Source organism: Ctenopharyngodon idella, chromosome 2 (genome assembly GCF_019924925.1).
Source record: "Ctenopharyngodon idella isolate HZGC_01 chromosome 2, HZGC01, whole genome shotgun sequence".
NCBI lineage: Eukaryota > Metazoa > Chordata > Actinopteri > Cypriniformes > Xenocyprididae > Ctenopharyngodon > Ctenopharyngodon idella.
Window position 1 is genome coordinate 34,163,801 of NC_067221.1, and position 11,975 is coordinate 34,175,775.

Consider the following 11,975-nt stretch of genomic DNA (forward strand, 5'->3'; position numbering starts at 1 on the left):
AACCATTAGCGAGAATTAAGGTGAATGGTGTGGGTCCTAACACCCAAGTATAGTGATGGGCACACTATACTGTCAAAAAGCACCGTCCTTCGGATGAGGCGTTAAACCGAGGTCCTGACTCTCTGTGGTCGTTAAAAATCCCAGGATGTCCTTCGAAAAGATTAGGGGTGTAACCCCGACATCCTGTCCACAATCTTATCCCCTTTCTAAGCATGAGCTCAAGGGTCGAATCATTCAAGATGAACATTCTACCAAGACTATTATATTTATTTCAGTCTCTGCCAGTGAATATACCAATATACTTAGAATGGGATACATTATTTTCAAGATTTATCTGGAAAGGGAGGAAACCCAGATTTAGATTTAAAACACTTCAGCTATCGAACGGAAAGGGGGGAATGGCACTGCCTTGTTTCCGAGATTATTATTATGGTGCCCAGATTAAACCTTTGGTGTGTTTATGTAATACAGTAATGTCAATCTAGATGGAAGGAAATAGAAAGTGTTATCTCTCAAGATGTCCCAGTTCAGGCAGCATTGGGAGATGTTGGGCTGATAAATATATTATTAACTATAGATAATCCTTGGTTAAATGTATCCTTAAACATTTGGAAGAAAGTAGTGAAATTATGTAATTTGAAAGATTCCATGATATTGCTGCACTGGTGTGCCTATGACACTGGGTATGTTCCCAACAAAACAGATAATAGGTTTAAAAGATGGACGACTAAAGGCTTAACTGCCTATTGGATATTTATGAATAAAGGGAAACTTCAGAGCTTTCATATGCTTAAAGGAAATCATGGGCAAGAGAACTGTAACGACTAAGAAAAATCAGACACAATTATTTGTTATTGTTAACCACTAATGATTTAAAGCTCACTCTGGGGTCTGTCCCCCGTCCCCCAAGAAGTTCTCAGTTACAAGTTTTATTGCGCTAAAGAATGTTGGTTGCTACATGGAAGAGCAGAGAAGAGCAGAGACAAAGAGACACACAGAAAACCTGCATCTTTCCTGCATCTTTCCCACAGAAAACAGACTTTTTGACAGGCTGTTCTATAAATTAACATGCATATCCCCAGGAAATGGTATCCATTATTACTGTTTGTTGTACTGTACTCAGTATTGTATTCACATGTTTTATGATACATTTAAGGTAACCTCAATTATGCCATGTTTAGTGTCTATGGGTTTGTATCGAGAAGATTTAAATGCTTGTGTATGCGATATGTCAATCCCTCATGCAACACATCAGTATTACAAGAATCTTTAATAGTTCTTCTTCAAAAACTCAGCCAGTTAATCTTGCTCGGTCGTAAAAGCCCTGACAGGAGGCGTGTTGTCGCCCGGAAATACAACATCTTCATTGGTCAGGTCAACCCTAAGAGGTGTGACTTTGACCAGAGGTTAAAAGCCAGTGCACAATGCCCCTCCCTCTCTCCTTCTTGCTTCTTGGACGACTGAAGAGACCCCCTTTTGCTCCAGGCCTCTTCAGGCCAAGGCCTGTGGGCCTGGAAGGCCTGTAGGCCTAGGCCTGCAACCCAGCCATGTGCTCATCTATGAGAGAGAGAAAGAACTCTTTCCCCACTAAGAGTCAAATTAATATCTTAAGTTGTTTCATATCACTTCATCCAACGCAGAAGATAATGACTACAACTTCGGACCGAATCATCAAGGACTCCTCAGCCTGCAAATCAGATGCTCCTTGACCTAAAGGCATCTTGCAAGTATCGTACATTTGAACACTAAACAGCGATTTAGTATTAATTTGTAAACCACCTGTGTCAGCAAAGGTGTTTTATTACTGAGTAAACTGATGATTCTTTTCCAGATTGTCTTTGACCTTTTCCCATAGCTCCATTTCTGGTCCCACTTCCGGTTCAACTCTATCATTGCTCATTTTTACCTACGTCAGAGTCCTGCACGGGTCCATTTTTGGAGACCCGCCCCCGCCCATACCTGCAACGTTCAGCACCAGATCCGACCCGTCACCTGTGATAATATCAAAATTAAATCCACACCCGCCCAGACCCGTTAATATTTGGCCTGTTACCCGATCCGTGCCCGCGATAAATCACACACGCTAAAATCATTCCAATTAAAGTGCTTTATTTTTCATCTCGCACTTCTCTTAACATCACAACAGCGTCATGAATGGGCTAATGAAACAGGCTAAAGTGCGATTTGCTTTGCGCCATTCAAGTAGCCTACCATCGGCACCTAAATAGGCTATGGAACCTGCAAATAGACCTATTAATGGAAAAAAAAAGAACAAGAAAAAATACAACCTGAGCCTGTCGCTCACAAACAATAGCCTATAGGCCTATGCCTATGCATTTACTTTTTCTTACGGTTACTGTGCAGGAAAAGGATATCGTCCACAGTCCCAGGTTTAAGTTGCGTTCTCCGTTCTTGAATTACAAATCCAGCTGTGGAAAAGTCTCTCTCACTCGCAGCGCTCGATGCTGGGATGGAGAGAACATTCCGCACAATCATTGGCAGGTTGGGAAATGTTTTTGTATGCTCCTAAATATTGTGCATATTTTTCATCCGCGCTACTACCCGCCCGCAGGGAGTTAATTATCTGCCCGCATCCCCGCCCGTGAATTTTAGGAATGTCACAATCCACCCGTTTTAGCCACTTTTATGCGGGTACCCGACCCGTTGCAGGACTCTAACCTACGTATGTGCGTGACCTGCGTGTATGTTATGTGTTTGTTAGTTTAGTTATGTGTTTGTGAGTTAGTTAATAAAGATTGTGCACAATACATGTTTGGTTCTGACTCTGTCTGCTAATAAATTGCCTCTTAAATGATTTAGATCTTGACTACATGCTCTGAGTAGTACTGTACAATAAGAATGTTGTTTTTTCCATAACCTGGAAATGAACATTTCTTAGAATTAATAAACAATTAACACTGAGTGTTCACTGGACGAACAGGTTAATTGATTGTAATATTAATTTTAATGTAGCTACATCAAGTTAATCTGATTAACTGATTCACATAATTAATCATAATTAATAATCATAATGAGTTATGAATAATTATTAATATTTCCCCTTTGAGTTAATTCGCTACAGAACCAAGACTTTTATAGGTATCTCCAATTGCGGCACTATAGAGCATGCTATAGGAGATGTATCAAGGAAAGTAGAACATAGGTTATTAAAAGTTTTTCTTCTAGCCTATCAATTAGATGTCTGTAAAAATGTGATCTCAAAGTTGTATAGTGGGCTACAACAAGCTAAGATGGTAGACACATTATACATAAAGGAGAGATGGGAGCGGGAAGGCAATCTGAGTCACACTGAAGAAATGACACTTTGCTACTATAGAGTACATCAGGGATGACGTTTTTGTAGGCCAACCCGGAAGTTAGTGGCACACGGGTTCCCTCAATCGAAAGCCCATGCATTTTTCCCATAGACTTTTGGGAAATCGCAAAAAATAAGCTCTGTGTTTAACAAAGTGTTATGACACTTACATGTTTTGTCTATCAAGATAATCTTTACAAGTTAACACAATATTTATAAATTTTGAAGCCTAAATAAAGTCGTCAGATATAAAAAGCTAACAGTAGGCTATAAACGGACTACAGCACACCATGGTCACAGATCAAAGTCACCACCACCAAGCTTCCTCAAACTTTATTTAAAAACATGCTCGCTGATTATGATCTGCACAGTGTATGAATACGTATCCACTTTTTCATGAGAAATGCTGTCCAAATGTCCTGTTTGTCATGATGACGTCTAAAGTCCCCGCCAAAGGAAGTAGTCCCTTTTAGCAATTTGTTAGCAACCGCCGTTTTTAAGACACAATAAAGGTTTAAAAAAATCACAAGCGGGTTATAACTGGTGTGTTTTATGTCATAGATCAAAACATGAAAATATTTAGAGGCTTTGTTAACCACAGACCTTATTTCAGGCAATTTAGCAAAAACCCATTCAAAAAACCCATAGACTTTATGGCGTTGGAACCGGAAGTCCTAAAATGCTAACTCGCTTCAGGGTTTTGCCTACAAAAAACGTCATCCCTGAGGTACTCTATGTAAAGTAGTGAGTGTACAGCTTGTATAACAGTGGAAATTTGCTGTCCCCTCAAAATAACAACACACAGCCATTAATGTCTAAACCGCTGGCCACAAAAGTGAGTACACCCCTAAGTGAAAATGTCTAAATTGGGCCCAAAGTGTCAATATTTTGCATGGCTATCATTATTTTCCAGCACTGCCTTAACCCTCTTGGGCATGGAGTTCACCAGAGCTTCACAGGTTGCCACTGGAGTCCTCTTCCACTCTTCCATGACGACATCACGGAGCTGGTGGATGTTAGAAACCTTGCGCTCCTCCACCTTCCATTTGAGGATGCCCCACAGATGCTCAATAGGGTTTAGTCCATCACCTTTACCCTCAGCTTCTTTAGCAAGGCAGCGGTCGTCTTGGAGGTGTGTTTGGGGTCGTTATCATGTTGGAATACTGCCCTGCGGCCCAGTCTCCAAGGGGAAGGGATCATGCTCTGCTTCAGTATGTCACAGTACATGTTGGCATTCATGGTTCCCTCAATGAACTGTAGCTCCCCAGTGCCTGCAGCACTCATGCAACCCCAGACCATGACACTCCCACCACCATGCTTGACTGTGGGCAAGACACACTTGTCTTTGTACTCCTCACTTGGTTGCCGACACACACGCTTGACACCATCTGAACCAAATAAGTTTATCTTGGTCTCATCAGACCACATGACATGGTTCCAATAATTCATGTCCTTAGTCTGCTTGTCTTCAGCAAACTGTTTGCGGGCTTCCTTCTGGGACGACAGCCATGCAGACCAATTTGATGCAGTGTGCGGCGTATGGTCTGAGCACTGACAGGCTGACCCCCCACCCCTTCAACCTCTGCAGTAATGCTAGCAGCACTTATACGTCTATTTCCCAAACACAACCTCTGGATATGACGCTGAGCATGTGCACTCAACTTCTTTGGTCGACCATGGCGAGGCCTGTTCTGAGTGGAACCTGTCCTGTTGAACCGCTGTATGGTCTTAGCCACCATGCTACAGCTCAGTTTCAGGGTCTTGGCAATCTTCTTATAGCCTACGCCATCTTTATGTAGAGCAACAATTCTTTTTTTCAGATCCTCAGAGAGTTCTTTGCCATGAGGTGCCATGTTGAACTTCCAGTGACCAGTATGAGAGAGTGAGAGCGATAACACCAAATTTAACACACCTGCTCCCCATTCACACCTGAGACCTTGTAACACTAATGAGTCAAATGACACCGGGGAGAGAAAATGGCTAATTGGGCCCAATTTGGACATTTTCACTTAGGGGTGTACTCACTTTTGTGGCCAGCGGTTTAGACATTAATGGCTGTGTGTTGAGTTATTTTGAGGGGACAGCAAATTTCCACTGTTATACAAGCTGTACACACTACTTTACATTGTAGCAAAGTGTCATTTCTTCAGTGTTGTCACATGAAAAGATATAATAAAATATTTACAAAAATGTGACGGGTGTATTAACTTCTGTGTGATACTTTAGATCCAATTGTTGGCGAAAGTGCGGGGTTGACAAGGCAAACCATTTCCACATTTTCTGGAGCTGCATTTCTATTAAACAATATTGGTATGATACACAAATGCCTAGAAAATACTCTTAAGATTCAAATTCCTTTTAGTTTTGAGGTAATGTACCTGGGTTTGATTACCAGTGATTTTCCAAACAAATACCTGTTCAGAATCCTAACCATAGCAAGTAAGAAAGCAATTACAAGAAAGTGGTTGCAACCAACTTTGCCTCCTCTAGATGACTGGGTGGACATAGTACATGATATTTTTACAATGGAGAAGCTAACCTATGCTTTAAGACTAAGTCTCAGTTGTTTTCAGTACTATGGAAAGATTGGATTGAGTATATCTCCTATACAATCAGATTTTGTTTAGCAGAATAAAATAAAGACAGTCACTATTAAGTGACTTAGGGCAGACATTTCGCAAGAATTGGGTAAATAATGTTTTGCGGTGGGTTGGTTTTGGTGTTGGCTGGGTGTTCTTTATTTTTTTTATTTTATTTTTTTCCTGTTTAGTTGGTTTTTTTTTTTTTTGCTTTATTATTTTCATATATGGAATCTATAGGATTTATCCATGTCAAATGTATAAGAATATTTGGTTTCAAGTGATTTAATACTTTAATGTAATTAATAATATAATTTTTGTGATTATTTGTTTTATATTGATCATGTTTGTATTTCCCTATATTGATTATTTGTTTTGGATAAAATAACAAAAAAAAAAAAAAAAAAAGAAAGAAATAAGAGTGTTGAACTTTCTTCTCCTGTATCCTATTCTTCTTTAATTCAGAATGGCAGCACAGCTGAAAGGTTAGTTTGAGCTGCGCTCTCTACTGTACAGGCGTAAATATGCATTTCCTTCAGCCTGAGGCTTATTATATTATTAACATTTGCCAAAAATAGAACTTTTTTTGTTGTTATTAAAAAACAAACAAGCAAGCCCAGTCCAGATGAGAAAAAGTAACGCAATATTGTAATACATTACTTTTAAAAGTAACTTTCCCCAACACTGTTACTAACTATTAATAAGCAGTAAATTAAGAGTTTATTACATTAGGAATATGAAAGTTAACTAAAAAAGTTTACAGACAGACAACATCATTTCAAGGGTATGAAATTTAATCTATCATCAATGAAGGATCTGTTTTGTACCAAAGCACTTACCATAATTCCTTAACTTTGTGGAGTGCAGGTAGAATCATAAACAACTTTTCAGATGTTAATTGGCAATCAACGAGAAGAAGTTCGTTGATGCACTGACAGCACTGAGAGCAGTACAGCAGGGCCCAGCAGTCTGTTCTTCTTAGGAATGCGCCATATGCATCAATCTTCTTCCAGGCTTCTATAACTTCTTTCACAAAGTAATCTTCATGGATTTCATAGAGACAATTAAGAAAAAACAGTGTTCTGTCTGAATATGAACCACATTGTTCCAAAATCCATTTTTTCAGATAGGCCTGCATGTTTGGATGAACAACCAAATTATGTTTCTTCCTAAGTGTGTGTATCACATGCTTATTCAAAAGGCCAAAGGCAAATTGCACCACAGCTGCAAAACGTGGAGGAGAACAACTAGTACTGTCTGAGCCAGGAATGGAAAATATATGTGTAAGTTTCCTCTGGGACTCTTCTTCATCCAGAAGGACATAATACAGAGCAGTGAAGAACTCCTGAAAGCTGAGATGCATGAAACTAAACATCGTCTCCTGGTGGATTCTTCTCTTGAAGAGCAACTTGCACAGGAATGGACTGCAAGCAGGGTCTGAAACTGTTTCATAAACAGTTTTCTCATCCAACAAGACTTGCTGTTCCAGAATCCCTCTCTCTGCCAGCTGACCCAGACTCCTCAGCAGGATCGGGACGGACTGACTCAAACCCTGGCAGTGATGCTCCAGTAGAGTGGACACAAAGTCAACGTAGACGGAGGTGGTGGTTTCTAGTCCACTTGTTGCATCTACACCAATTTCAAATCGTTCCTTGAGTGTTGTGCAGATGATCCAACAGACAACAGGGATTGAGCAGGCAGTGAAGAGGGTTTCGTTTGCTTTCACATATGTATAAGCCTTCCTGAAAAGCTCCTCATTCTGAAAAAACTTCTGGAAGTACTCCTCCACTCTCTTCTCAGAAAATCCCATTATCTCAGAGAAACGCTGAGGTCCTTTGAGCAGTTTACTCAGTGTGTCTGTAGCTGTAGATCTGGAGGTGACCAGCAGGAAGGACTCTGGCAGGATTCGACCCCTCAGCAGGTCACAAAGAATGACCACAGGTGGGGCTTTCTGAAGCGGATCAGTGTTTGGTGACGTGTCATAAATTTCATCTGTGAGTTTCAGCTCATCAAATCCATCAATGATGAAAAGCACCTTCTCTGGTGAATACTGTAAAATCTGTGAGATCTGATCCGATGTTAAACTGCAGCTGTAACTCAAGATCTCCACCAAATAGTTTTTGCCAGGAATGCGGTTTATTTCTTTACACTTTAAGTGGAACACGATATCAAACAGCTGCTTGTAGAGGTCACCAGATGCCCAGTCCATCATGATCTTCTGCACAGTAAAGGATTTCCCATTCCCAGAATTTCCCTGCAGTATAACAGCACTAGGACTGATACCATGACCATCTGAGTCGAAACAGAGAGTTCAGATGGACAGAGTCTTCACTGCTCCTGGAGCTGAGGACCTGCTGGAAGCTTTCTCCACTGGAGCAGATCTCTTCTTCTCTCTCTTTTTGACCTCTATGTCTCTGAAGGATCAGAGGTTGTGTGTAGCGCTCAGACAGCAGCACATGTTCACCAGGCAGGGAGTTATACTCAGTCACATACTGGTATTCACTGCAGATCAGCTTCTTGTATTTGTGAATCGCTGAGCTGATTTCTGTAGAAATAATCAATATTCAAATTCTAAATTGAATAGTGTAAGAAATTTCAGAGTAAGCAGAAAATAGCAACTAAATAAAGAGGTGGAATGAGTGCAATATTTAAAACATATTACTATAAAATGAATCAGTTACCTGATGTTTGTGTTTTTTCAGAGTATGTGTGATACCCAGTGAAACCTGCAAGACATTAGAACATTAGATACACTTGCCCTGGATAAATTGACATTTCATATATATATATATATATATATATATATATATATATACATACACACAGATCAGGCATAATATTATGACCACCTTCCTAATGTTGTGTTGGTCCCACTAGACCACAGAAGGTGCACTGTGGTATCTGGCACCAAGATGTTAGCAGCAGATCCTTTAAATCCTGTAAGTTGCGAGGTGGGGCCTCCATGGATCGGACTTGTTTGTTCAGCACATCCCACAGATGCTCGACTGGATTGAGATCTGGGGAATTTGGAAGCCAAGTCAACACCTCAAACTTGTTGTTGTGCTCCTCAAACCATTCCTGAACCATTTTTGCTTTGAGGCAGGGTGCATTATCCTGCTGAAAGAGGCCACAGCCATAATTTCCATGAAAGGGTTTACATGGTCTGCAACAATGCTTAGGTAGGTGGTACATGTCAAAGTAACATCCACATGGATGGCAGGACCCAAGGTTTCCCAGCAGAACATTGCTCAAAGCATCACACTGCCTCCGCCGTCTTGCCTTCTTCCCATAGTGCATCCTGGTGCCATGTATTCCCCAGGTAAGCGTCGCATACGCATCCGGCCATCCACGTGATGTAAAAGAAAATGTGATTCATCAGACCAGGCCACCTTCTTCCATTGCTCTGTGGTCCAGTTCTGATGCTCGCGTGCCGACTGTTGGTGCTCTCGGCGGTGGACAGGGGTCAGCATGGGCACCCTGACTAGTCTGCGGCTATGCAGCCCCATACGCAACAAACTGCGATTCACTGTGTATTCTGAGACCTTTCTATCAGAACCAGCATTAACTTCTTGTGTTACAGTAGCTCATCTGTTGGATCGGACCACACAGGCCAGCCTTCGCTCCCCACGTGCATCAATGAGCCTTGGCCGCCCATGACCCTGACGCCGGTTCACCACTGTTCCTTCCTATGGACAACTTTTGATAGATACTGACCACTGCAAATCGCGAACACCCCACAAGAGCTGCAGTTTTGGAGACGCTCTGACCCAGTCGTCTAGCCATCACAGTTTGGCCCCTGTCAAACTCGCTCAAATCCTTACGCTTGCTCATTTTTCCTGCTTCTAACACAGCAACATTGAGGACAAAATGTTCACTTGCTGCCTAATATGTCCCACCCACTAACAGGTGCCTTGATGAAGAGATAATCAGTGTTATTCACTTCACCTGTCAGTGGTCATAATGTTATGCCATTATATATATATATATATATATATTGTGTATATATAAATCTATATGTTAAAGCTTAATCTATAACTTGATTTATAACAAAAACGCCAAAATATACAGCCTTGACATCTTAGCATGTATCTGATACATCCTTTTTTATTTTAGTGCATGATGTGATTACTCTCATGAAAATATCTAATATATCCTCAAAAATGATCATAGTCAACATTTTGTCATATCATTTGTCATCATCTATGAATATGTATATATATATATATATATATATCTTACCAGGTGCATTATGTATGATGTGGACATTGCCTGTTATTGTATTGTTAGTAAGTGCAGGTGCTGTAATATGGCTTCCACTCTTAGCTGCAGCGCTGACATTTGGCCCAGCTTGAGATCCAGTTACGTCTTTGTTACTGTGAAACTCTAGAAGCGGGAAATATTTAGGCAATATAATACAACAACAAGGCCATAAATGTGTTTATACAGGTGTTGCATCAGGTAAAACATCATCAACATGAACACCTTCTGTATTCACTAATTATACAAGCTTTGTATACAGCTGAGGATCAGAGAAAAATTTACACAACTCAACCTTTTTAAGATTATAGCCTCGTCTTGTTCACATCATGTTACAACTAAAACTAATACGTTTTTAAGAAAACTGCAAGTTTGACATACTGTTACAACAGTCCCAGAACATTCTCTGCAAGAAAAGAAATACCAAAAGAGAAATTAATATGAATAATTTACATGCACAATGCACAGACTACTGCAAATAATATTCTAGTTACACAATGAAGGCAATGAAACATCAGTAACATCAGTCAAATTTAAGAGACATTTAAGGAGTTTGTTTGCCCATATAATCTTTAAGGTATTAGATTAGCTTATTTGGCTCACTCCTCCCTAAATTACGTTTAGAAACTTCACTTGTAATGTTTATAGACACTGAACAAGAAAAAAAAAAAAAAAAAAAAAGATTTATATGCCTTTTGTTGAGAAATCTGTACATTTGTAATGTTAATAAGAAAAATGGTTAAAATGTTACCTGATCCTTCCAAAAATGTGGATTTTAGTTATCTTGGTGAAGGTTATGTGGTTGATGTTTCATCTGCCTGTTTAAATAAAACATTAATGCTGAAAGTCTGTACACCTGCTTTTCTTCAGGCAGACAGTGCAGTAACTTCAGTTTGCTTAAAAGAGCTCAATTTATACCTGAAGCTGCAGGAACTGTAAACATGAGAAACCGGTTAAACCTGAAGAAGCAGTCAAAATATGTCACATGCTATCTATCTTTTCAGAAGTTTTTTAAAGTCTGTCTGAAAGTATGTTGTACAAGGTGAGGCAAGTCATGCCAGAGTTAAAAGAATTAAACAAACTCATGAACATCTCCAGGATAACTCCAAATCTCCTGTCCAAATAAAAATGCATTCCTAGGTCATATCTGGAAAATAGTCTTTGTGAACTGAATCACTCCTTGTCTCAGAAAACATTATCATAAGGCCTGCTGCCCTCCAATGAGTTGACATGATGAAATGTTTAACCTTAAAAACAACTCAGTTGCAACACATCCAGGTCTGTCTTTAAACTCTAAAACTGGAAACATGCATATAATAAACCAATATATGAAGTATGAATGGCATCTTTACAGTTCTAATTGGCATTAATAAAACAGTTTCAACGCAAATGTAAATTTATGTAGGTATTAAGAAATGAAAGTGATCTATGTATTTTCACACCTGTAGACTGTATGCTTTTGTGAAACAGGGACCTAAATTGTTAAATGTTACATTTCTTTGGTTCGGTTTTCACCAAGCAACATTTCAAAGTGTACCAAAGTTTCTTTGCAATTCACCTGCAAGTAAAACTTTCCTCTCATTGGTCAGAGTACACCTTTTTATGTGTTCTCTCACACGCTCACACATAATATAATGTATTAGTTGCAGCGGGAGTCAAGGCTTTCTCAAGACAGCATTCTTCAAATGCATGTCAATCAAGCATACTTGTTGTTGAAGTTATCTCTGTGGACAAACAGTCTCTTACACACACATACAGTTGCAAGAAAAAGTATGTGAACCACTTTGTAGAACAAAATAAGAGATTATTTTGGATCCGAGCAT

At 39.8% G+C, this 11,975-nt stretch overlaps 1 protein-coding gene across 1 annotated transcript in view; it reads right to left on the reverse strand.

The window, feature by feature from the left end:
* Positions 1-11,949, reverse strand: part of LOC127495541 (NACHT, LRR and PYD domains-containing protein 1 homolog) — a 30,955-nt gene extending 19,006 nt beyond the window's left edge. Inside the window, 6 exon segments of the mRNA XM_051862468.1 lie at positions 6,735-8,197; positions 8,199-8,440; positions 8,577-8,621; positions 10,135-10,278; positions 10,534-10,558; positions 10,904-11,949. Of these exon segments, the coding sequence (XP_051718428.1) occupies positions 6,735-8,197; positions 8,199-8,440; positions 8,577-8,621; positions 10,135-10,278; positions 10,534-10,555 (1,916 nt within the window). The 5' untranslated portion in view covers positions 10,556-10,558; positions 10,904-11,949.
* Between the last annotated feature and the right edge of the window lie 26 nt (positions 11,950-11,975).